General features: G+C 39.1%; 1 protein-coding gene across 2 annotated transcripts in view; it reads right to left on the minus strand.

Annotated features, from left to right (window-relative positions):
- The window catches only part of CD96 (CD96 molecule), an 82101-nt gene extending 74268 nt beyond the window's left edge, over positions 1–7833 (minus strand). For both annotated transcript variants that reach the window (XM_012656516.1, XM_012656517.1), the window contains exons 1-2: positions 7773–7833; positions 5485–5835 (exon numbers count right to left, since the gene is read on the minus strand). In XM_012656516.1, the coding sequence (XP_012511970.1) occupies positions 5485–5835; positions 7773–7833 (412 nt within the window). The remainder of the gene's footprint in view (positions 1–5484; positions 5836–7772) is intronic.
- Positions 7834–11253: the final 3420 nt, after the last annotated feature.

Below are 11253 nucleotides of genomic sequence, written 5' to 3' on the forward strand. Positions count from 1 at the left end.
ATTTAGGCCACTTTTTATACAACAAACCTAAAATTACAAATTCAAATGGCCAGAATAGCCAAAGCAATCTTAAGTAAAAAGAACAAATCTGGAATCATCACATTACCTGACTTCAAATTATACTACAAGCATACAGTAACCAAAACAGCGTGGTACCAGTATAAAAGTGTAGACATAGACTAATGGAACAGAATAGAGAACCCAGAAATAAAACTATCTGCCTACAACCAACTGATCTTAGACAAAGCTGACAACAACATACATTGGGGAGAGGAGGCCCTATTCAATAAATGATGCTGGGAAAATTGGATAGCCACATGCAGAAGAATGAAACAGGATCCCTCTCTCTTGGAATATATAAAAATTAATTCAAGATGGATTAAAGACTTAAATGTAAGTCATGAAACCATAAAAATTCTAGAAGAAAATGTAGTAGGCATTACCCTAATGATAGGTGATGCTGAACATGTTTTCATATCTTTGTTGGCCATTTGTCTATCTTCATACTTACTCTTCTTCTTCCTCCAGTCTGACTTCCCTTCCATAATGCCACCAAAACAGTTCATGTTAGGTGATCAAAACTTCCATGTCCCAAAATACAATCCAATACCTACTTTATCTTCTCCAAAACCTCAGAATTGGTGGCAATTATTTGTATGCAATATCATCTTCTAGGTTTCTGTGACCCAGTTCATCCCTGATTTTACTCTTGCCTCTTCAGTTACTCTGTGCTACTCCTCAAAGACTATCTTTCTCCACCCATCACCATGGACTCGGTTGAAGTGTCACATGACTTTTTTCACTTTATTTTCTCTTCCTAGAGGATTTGTTTTACTTCCAGAACATTAGTTAGCACCCACACTCAGATGACTCACCAATTTGTATCTTCAGTTTAAACCTCTTTCCCAGATTAGAAATTGTATATCCAGCTATTTACCTAACATCTCCTGAGTGTCTCAACTTCACTCCTATTTCAACATGTAGAAAATCAAACTCAAAATAATCCCTGCACAATCTGATTGTCTTCCAGTGTTCCCTAATACAATGAGTAATTCATTCCTTTTTTTTGCTCTATATACCAGAAACAAAAGCATCATCCTTGACATCGCTTTTTATTCCTCCCTTCACATATGCAATCCACCCCTAAATCTTGTGCGGGTGAATCTTCTAAACTGAACACTCCTCTTCATCTACCTCATTGCCGCTCTGCTTAATGGTACCAGCATCTTTCCTAGATTTCTGCTGTTGTTTTATAACTATTAATAATCTATACTATCCTCTTTGCCCTTCTTCAGTTCATTCTCTACATTTGGGCCACAAAGATGAATTTTTGAAATGCAAAACAAACAAAAAAAGTCAAACAAAAAATCCTCCTTTCAGTTACTTTCCACAGCCCTTAGGATAAAGGCAAAACTACTTAACTGGACTGATCAGTCTCTCTAGCCTCATTTTCAACTGCCTCCCCATCAATGCCTCTGCTTCTGCCTTAATACCTTTTAAAATCCCCTGCAGGTGTCATAACTTCCTTTCACTTCAGAGCCTTGGCATGTCCTGTCTTTTGTAAAGCTCTGTGTTCTCCACCTTCACCTAGTTAACTCCAGCTGAAGCAGCAGTTCCCCAGGAAACTTATTCTTTCTCCCTTCCTTTCTTTCTTCCTTTCTTTCTTTCTCCTTTTCTTTCTTTCTTTCTCCCTTTCTTTCTTTCTTTCTTTCTTTCTTTCTTTCTTTCTTTCTTTCCTTCCTTCCTTCCTTCTTTCCTTCCTTCTTTCTGGGGAGAAGGAAAGAGGAGTTTATTAATTTGCTGGCAAATGAGGAGGTTGGCAGACTCTTGTCTCAAAGTACCAAAGTGCTCAGGAAACATTTCTTGATTTTCCCATTATACCCTCTCATATGCTGTCTACTTCCTCACCACAAGCACACTTCTGCCTGTTGAAATTTTACCTTTGTTTGTTTATTTGATTAAAGTTTGCCTCCTCCTATTGTACTTCATGATTCATGAAGGCAGAGTCATGCCAGAGACACACCACTGTGTCTCTGGTGCTCAGCACTATATAAAGTCAAGAAAATATTTGTTGGATAAAGACTAAATGCAAGAATTTGAGAACTGGCTTTCAGTTTCAATAACAAACTAGATCAGATAGTCACATGATTTAGACCGAGCTTATTAACATGATATTATCAACATTATTTTGCTACTATTATTACTATTTCTATGACCAGTGCTTCTCTTCCAACCACTGCCACTACTCCTACTGCTTTCCAATAATAACATTAACAGCTCCCTAAGACTTTTGTTGTAATCTGGTAAATTAAAACCATGTTGTACACTTGTGACTGATCCTAATAAGTACAAAGTTTTAAATGCATCAAAATCTTATAAACTGAAGCATTATGGGATCCATTAGCACTCAAATTGAAACCTAGATAATAATAATGCAAGGCTTAACTTGGAGAACTGCATTTCTTGGAATAACTCAAAAGCTTCTAACCTGGGAGGAAACCCTGTCAATTGACAATGAAAAAGAAGCAAACACCAAACCGTTCATTATATTTCCAGTCTCGTCCACAGACTCAGAGCACTGAGACACACACAGGGACAAAATATTGTGAAAAGAGAACAGAATCCCTTCTCAGCCAGGCCCTCAGAGTACATGGGGACAGGATTTAGACACACACTGCATTGTGAGCCAACAAGGGAGAACGGCTCAGATGACAAGAGAAAGGAAACAGGAAGAGGTGATTAACCCAACCAGCTCTAGTCCCTCCGCATTTTCAAATTTAGATTCTTATACACCACTTCAATTTGCATTTGTTTATGTACTTTATAAATGTTTGCACTTCAGATGTGCTTTGCTTATCCGATTGGCTTGTAAACTTAAAGATCCCACAGGAGCGTAAAAAGGAAATGGCTCAAATGAGAAGAGAAGCAAGAGATTAAAAGATGAAGTGGAAAAAGATGTGCAAATGGGGATGCACGTGGCAGAGCCCTCGGATGACAATGGCCTCCTTTGAGTCAAGCGCCTTCTCTTTAGCTCCATACCACCCTTGCATTTTTGGTCATTCTGTGGTGAAGGGTTTCTTCCCCTTCTGTTTTGCTCTTTTCCATTTTACTCCCTTTGTACCCAAATACACAATACCAGAACCATTTCTCCAGCACTGAGGCCTTTGCTTTTCTTCTGCTTCAGCTGACAGCAACAAAGTTACAATCAGAAGATTGGGAATTCTCCAACCACAAAAGTTATAGACATAGCTTCTTCCTCTCTGGTCTTCACCGGTTTTAGCAGTTACAAGCTTAGCTCCTTTGCTTTTCTTTCCTTTAAGAAATACACTTTCCTTAAAGGCAACACTGTTCTCCTTTCTGGATGACATACTGTCTCTTCTCTGTTGTTGTCTTCATTTTGAGTCATCACATGTTTCCTCCAGGGTATGTATACCAATCCATGTTGCCAGTTCTCAATGGAGACGTTGAAACATTAGGTCCTCAGGTAGGCAATAGTATAGGTTTACTGGTTTAGGCAGAAGATTCAAAAATCTATGTCTGAAGCCAAAGTCAATGTGTACTTGTGCTTATGTATGGCAAATATCCCACTGGGTTCCAAATTAGGCCAATATACAGCGCTTATTTTTAATAGGAATTGAGAAGTAGAATTCACTCAGTAAAATTATTACTACTCTTAATTGAAAGTTAACATTTGCCAAACTCTTACCCTTTGGCAGGAACTATGCTAATACTTTATGCAGATTATCTCATTTAATCATCTGAACAGTGATACTCACAAAGGAAGTACTATAATTATCCATATTTGTTATGCAAGAAAACGAAAGCTTAGAGACTGAAATAACTTGGCAATAATGAAATATATAGTAAGTGACAGAGCCAATGTTCAAAGCCAGGGTACCTGATTCCAAAGTATGTGAGCTACATATTGTTCTATATGAGTCTTCTATTAAATATATCTTTTTACTTCAAACCCACTCCACTCCATCCCCAATTGAACTGAAGTTTTTTTTTTCCTCCTGGAAAATAGCAAGAGAATGTAAGGTAGTAGTTGATGGGATCTTGGCCCACAGGTGGGTGGTTCCAATATCATAGTCTTAGAGCAGGTAAGATATAGGAAATGGAGAGGAGGTAATAAATACACACCTGTTGCTTGTTCTGGGGTAGCTCTATGCCTCCTTTAGCAAGGCCTTCAAGAGTTAATTTTTGCTGTTTTTTCTTATATTACCAGGTCTCTTTATCCCTGTGTCAAAAACAGTCTATTTCCAGTACATTTTGCATTTGTTGTCTTTCATTTTCAGTTTTTTCCATTAGCAGAAATGGAAATCATTTGCATTAGGACCAGGTAATTTAGGGCACATGTTATTATCATCATTTTCCAAATGGGCTCAGAGAATTTACATGACAGGCCCCAAGTCAAACTGATTTCTAACCAGAAAGGAGCTAGAACTTAAACTTAGACTTCCTGCCTCCAAATGCAGGCCTCTGAAGTATGTATGGTATGAATGCTACTTGTCTAGCAGCCTCCTTATTCCCCTTACCTGCTCTAAACTAAATATGGTATATCCAAAGCCACTTTCATGAATTCACCCACAAATATTTTTTTGCCTTCCATCTCAGTGAATGGCACCAGCACTCAGATGTGCATGCCAGACACCCAGATGTTACCTTCAATTTTTCTGTCTCCTTCACTTATACTGCCCTTATCCTATATGTACTCTATGATCAAACCATATTTGTTTTATGCCCAATACATAAACTCTGTCCTTTTCCTTCTTTATCTACCCAAACTATCACTCTCTCTCCTTGGAACTACTGGGATGCTCTCCTAACTTGTCTCTACCTTCTCCCTCTTGTCGACCTTCAACCTGTTTTCATACAAAAGCTAGTATGATTGTTTTACAACACAAATATGATCAGGCTATAAATGCATGCTATTCTTTTGTTAGACAGTCTTCAATGTCTTCCCATGGCTTTGAGATAAAAATGGAAACCTTGACCATGGCTGAAAAGGTCCAGCATGATCTAGTCCTAACCTGCCTCATCCCTAATCTCTGCACTGTAGTCCCACTGGCATTTTCCAATTTCCTCAAACACTACAGAGCCCTTCATGCAAGCTGTTTGCTCTCTTTGGATCATCCATAACCCCACCTCACCCCAGCCCCACCTCCTAAATTGTGTTAATGTCTATTCATTCTTTAGACTTCAGCTTAGGTGTTACTTTCTCAGGGACAATTTCCCTGGTCTCTATTATATACTCTTTCACAGGCTATTGTAGTCATTATTACTGTCATGATTTTACATTTATTTGTGGAATTATTTGATCAATTTCTGTCTCCCTTACCAGACAACACCTTTTTCTGGTGAACTTTTGTACGCTTCGCAGCACCATGCCTAGCACATAGTTGCTTCATAATGCACATTTTTTGACTGAATGGAGAGCTGAGTGAAAGCATGCACTTCCTTCCCTCTATCAGGTATGCTTACCGTGTGTCTGAATGAGGAGGTTGTAGATTTTAGTCTGAATGCCCTCCGGATACAGAGTAAAGCTACACTCGTACTTTCCACTCAATGAGGAAGAAATGTTTCTCAAGCTCAGAGTCCATTTTGACACATTCCTGGGAGTTTCTGTGAAAGCCACCAGTGACTCACAAGGACGCGCATGGGCACAGTAGAAGCCGTGCTGGGGATGATAAAGGGCAATCAGGTCTACCTTGTCGGTGACCTTGGACCATTGCACCTGCACCAAGAAGCCTATCTTCTGTGTTTGGCAGGTCAGATTGACATCAGAGCCAGGTAGGGCATAAATGTCTTCTTCTGCATTGAATTTCCATACTCCTGAAAAAGAAAAACATGAGCCATCAGTTTGCATAATTCACATGGGTTGACTCTAAGTTAGAAGCTTTGGTCATTTCAGTGAGGGAGCAACTGAGGAAATTTCTCCCTGATCTCTTTAGGCATAGAAGAGAGCTTATATACAATTCGGATGGACAAGCGTGAGACTCAACATAAATGAAGAGGCATTTACTTAGGGAAACTGGAGGAAATTATTGACTTCTGAATATTTATTTCTTTGTTTGGTCTTTCCAAAAAATTATTTAAGGTGTATGACTACCTGTGAATAAAATTAAGCCTATTTAAAAATTGACACACCCCAGCAAACTTAGTATGACAATTATTCTTACATTTAATATAATTGGCATTTTTGGGTTATAAATCAACAGCTACTTACAATACACAAGCGAACCTTTCTAAAACTGCAAAAATAACTAATATGTGCATAGCAGTTTCTTTTAAAAATACATGTTTACAGGAGGCTTTTATACATGCTATCTTGTTTAATCCCCCTCACGTACCGTAAGAGTGATGTTGTTAACCCTATTTGTAAAGGGGAAAACTGAGGCACAGAAAGATGAAGTGGTTTGCTCTAAGTCACGTCTCCAGTAAAAGAACATGAATTCAGTTGCCCGGAGCCCATGTCTTTCTACAACTTTCATAACCTCCAAACTGCCTTCCAAATTCAGTCTGATTGAGTAGAGTTAAGAAATTTGACATTCAATATATGAGGATTGAAAGGAATTTCATTTCCAAGTAGTTAGGTCTCCTGAGGAGAAGAGGGAAGAAAAAACCTCAGGTAGAGGTTCCACTCAGTATCATCTCTAATCAACGCTCTGAAATACTAGATATAAAAAAAGAAGATTGTCTCTCCCATCAGCAATCTGACCAGGTGGTACAGGGCATTTAAAATATGTTAAGCATGGAGCCTTTGACATGCCTTGAATGGTGTTGACCTGAGCTTTAGAATTAACATGGAATACTGTTACAGAAATGATATATTATTGTGACAAGTACCACTGAAGCTCACACAGGGAAAAGACAAAAAGATGACAAGCAACTGAGAAGAAACGAGGCTCTCCAAAGTACTTGACAAATGGGAATTATTACATTTTTGTGTATGCAAAAGTTTGGGTAGGCAGAGGTTAGTACAGTTTAATGTAACTTCCAATGAGCTATTCTTTGCCTGATAATATGGCTCTGATCTTATCTACAGCATTATATTCAAAGTCTCCTTTGATTTAGAAATTCTCCTTAAAATTTTTGTAACTATACCTGAAAAGCGTAGTTAATTCTTAAGATACGCAGGCTCACTGTAATACTCTCATATTGTGGAATGCAGGACTAATCTTTCTTTCTATTTTTAAATAGACCCTTCAGGATCTTGTTCCCACTGTCACAAGGATTCCACTTTGCTTTCCAGTTCTGTACCTACACATGCCTTATTAAAATTCAACATGTGTTTAACTCCCAAAGACCTTAGTATTTGGAGGAGAAATGCTTGTTATAACCAAAAGAAAAAGGATACTGGAGAGAGAAAAAAAAAATTGAGCAAGGATCTCTGAGCACTGATGGCTTGGTGATTCTTTTTAGTTTTTCGGAGATATTCTGACTACCATTTGGAGAGCATTTCATTTCCAAGAAACACAATTTTCCAATTACTCCAGAGATCTTGTTAGGAAGGAAACGGGTGACGATGCCTCAGAGCAGTGGCACAAACCGCCTATTCTCTTCTTGTTTTTCGTGTTCGTTAGCAATCATTTCTAGACTCCAACATCTCTCCGATAGCTGCCACTTAAATACATAACCGAAAACCTTAGTAACGATTCGCCCTTTGGTGATCTATCTCAGCAGCAGTCGCGAGGCATTTTAAATGAACAGAGGCTCCCTGTGCCCCTACAGCGGCCCATCTGACAAGAAAGGACAACTGGAAGTCTTACCCCTGACAAAATGTATCTGGATGATGGAATAAACAGCACAGTATGTCCATTTTTTCTCCATTGTCTCCTGAAGACCTTACACCATCATTTCCATAATGATCACAGAAGTCAATTAACTTCTTAAAGCAAACTCCAGCTACCCTCTTCGTGCTGAAAAACCCCAAATCTACCACACGCCTGGGTCTGTTTATCGCTTGGCAAGCCCCCAGGAAATGAAATGTAGACAGGAAAGTAATGTGGTTCGGGGCTAAGTATAACCTTCAACAGAACAATGTTGAAATTGTTCTTTGAAACCTTGTGTATCACCTTCTTTAAAAGACTTTTCAGTATCTAAAGATTCTCTCGTTCAGGATTTCTGTTTCAGTCAAGCCACTTCTAAAATCTGAACACAGGAAATCATGCAGAGCAACTCACAATGTGCTTTTTATACATTTCTTTTCAAGAGCACAAAGTCATTTGACGAATGTGAGCTTGGTGTCTTTCATAACAGTTTTCTGTTCAATCTTAAGATATGTTTTCTTTCCAAAATTGCTCCAGGGTGAAAGAACAAAGAATTAACACACTTAATTTTAATAAAATCTGAAAAGTAACAGGGAGTAGAGTCAGCTACCAAACTGAATTTTATTGTCTCTCTTCTTGCAGGGAAATACTGTTTCCTGGGTGTAAAAGTAGTGAGAGTTACCCCGTGTCTGGGATAGGCTAGTGGTCAGACAGAGAAGTTTCCCACCAGGCTGTCTGGAGGCCTCTTCTGCTGACAGCAGAAATTGATCGGTTCCTACCAAAAACTATATAGAGCAAGGGAGTAGCAATCAGATTCCAAAGGCAGAGAATTTCCCATCTCAATGACCTACCAGGCTGTTAAATCTGCCCCGGTACTTCCATTTACAGAGAACTGCAAGTGGGTTTCAGGAACATAATGCCTTGGTAAAAATATCTAATTATTCATGGAAGGATGTGATGACTCTTCCCTGTTATGATTTCCTGAGAAAATTGTATTGGTTTTCCAGCTCAGGATAAAATAGTCTCTCTTCACCCTAAGAAAATAAGCATTAGGCAGAATACTACAGTATAAGTTTGAAGGGCAAAGAATAACAGTGAATACATACATGTGTTTCCACACAACCATATGAATGATTGGTAAAATATTTTGTGACCCTAATCTCATTATTAGAATATAAGCACCACTGAGCAAGACTGAAGACAAATGAAAAGTCTGAATTGTGTTCCTGAGTGGTAGTTCTATTGAGGTCAGGTGGAGATAATTTTGGCCAGATTGTTCTAAGGTATACACTGATCTCTCCTATGCAAAGACTTGTGGGGAATATGGAGGGTGCTAAAACATAGGGAATCACCCTTGTCATTCAGGAGATTAGAATTTAGATAGGAGAAGAGAAATTTGCATGTGATGAAACAAAGGCTACTCTCTTCTGAGATGTCCAGGCTGCCTGCTGCACCACCACTGCACATACTTGCCATGATAGTTGTCATACTTATTCACTACTCCTCAGCTAATGATGTTTCCTGCAAAGGCCAGAAGATGGAGTTCCTCATTTTCTCATTCAGGGCTCCTCAAACCTTTACGCTCACTCCCACCCATCTCCCCACAAGTTTCAGATCACTGGAGATTTTGGGTCAGGTGGTGCTGACAGTGATTTTCAGAGAGGGCTGGGGGGCTCAAAGTCCTTGATAGAGGGCAGGAAAAGATATAACTTCTCTGGATACCTTCACCTCTTCCGTTTGTCCCTGGAAATTCTAGCGAGTCAAAGTGATGGAGCATAACAGCAAAAACAGGCCTGGAGAGGTACTGTGAAGGTCCTGATCTGCAAGTTGGTATCCCTATTAAATTGGGACACATTACAAGCCTGGAGAAGGGATTCCCTTATTTCATTCCATCTTTCATATTAAGAGGAATTTACCTAAGTAGAAACCAATAAAAATCTAAATTTATTAAATCCTCTAAGAACAACACCCCTTTTGAATATTTAGAGGTCTCTTATTGCATTAACGTCAAGCAATTCTTAAAAAAAAAAAATCTTGAACTCAGAAAAAGGAAAATTGTCATTTAATTTCCAGAGCTATAGACTCACTTTAATAGAACCCTTGCTTTGGACTACCTGAGCCACCTGTTCAGTGGCTACTCAGCAAATCTGCCCTGTCTGGGTATTATTCAGGGCCTGGTCCATAGTTCTTTTTTTTTTTTTTTTGAGACAGAGTCTCACTCTTTTGCCCGGGCTGGAGTGAGTGCCTTGGCGTCAGCCTAGCTCACAGCAACCTCAAACTCCTGGGCTCAAGCGATCCTACTGCCTCAGCCTCCCGAGTAGCTGAGACTACAGGCATGCACCACCATGCCCGGCTAGTTTTTTCTATATATTTTTAGTTGTCCAAGTAATTTCTTTCCATTTTTTTAGTAGAGACAGGGTCTCGCTCTTGCTCAGGCTGGTTTCGAACTCCTGAGCTCAAACAATCCGCCCGCCTCGGCCTCCCAGAATGCTAGGATTACAGGCGTGAGCCACCGTGCCCGGCCCATGGTTCTTATATCTAGAAACTTCTGTGGTCTGAAGCTATCAGATTTGAAGAATTTCCCTTTGGGACTCACCCAGCCTCTGAGAGAAGAAAAATTTCAGATGCTTACAGACCGTTAATTGAAAGACTATGCATCTGGTGTTCTGCAGCTGCAAGACCCAGACAACAGCCTCTCTGTGGCTGTTTGCATGCAGCAGGTGGCAGCAACAACCCACAGACCGGCATGGCTCTATCAGGTGCTGGGAATTGCCCCCACCCCTTTTCAATCCTGGTAATATTTTCTAAAGGCCCTTTCAGCACAGGGATTGGTATTCTGTATACTTAAAAATAACTCTTCTATGAAAGTCATGTCAATCTCTTGTATTATCCTCCCTACTCACCAAATCCCAATTGCACAGCGATTCTCCTGCCTTAGATTATAGTCTGCTGCATATATAGAGAAAACAGAAGCAGTGTTTCACACACAGAAAGAAATCTTGAACTTCTTGAACTCCAGAGGCAAATTCGATTATTTACAAAGAGAAGCAGGAACACACATTATTTCTGCTAGAGGCAAGCCATGATTGTATTTTTTGGACAAACTTTTTAAATGCTCTACAAACACTTACACTCAATGAGAAAAAGACATTTTCAGAAATAGGAATGTGAGCAAAAAGGTAAATTACTTTTGCGGTTTTCGTAGTGGTTAACTCAAATATTATTCATTTGTCTTGGATTTTATTTTTTGACTACTTACATAAAAAAATAAAAATGTGAAGTGTTATACTTTTGCACATGTTTTCCAAAATGCTTAGAAAATGTGATGCTTAAGGTTTCGGTTAATTAAAAAATATTTATTAAGTGTCAACTCGAAGGGATTACTGATGATATATAGTTCTAGGTAAATTTAAAATACAAAAGATAAAACATGGCACTTAATCTTATCATGATATAAATGATAAGGCACTTATCATTTCAG

This window comes from Propithecus coquereli, unplaced genomic scaffold (genome assembly GCF_000956105.1).
Source record: "Propithecus coquereli isolate 6110/MARCELLA unplaced genomic scaffold, Pcoq_1.0 Scaffold506, whole genome shotgun sequence".
In the NCBI taxonomy this organism is placed as follows: Eukaryota; Metazoa; Chordata; class Mammalia; order Primates; family Indriidae; genus Propithecus; species Propithecus coquereli.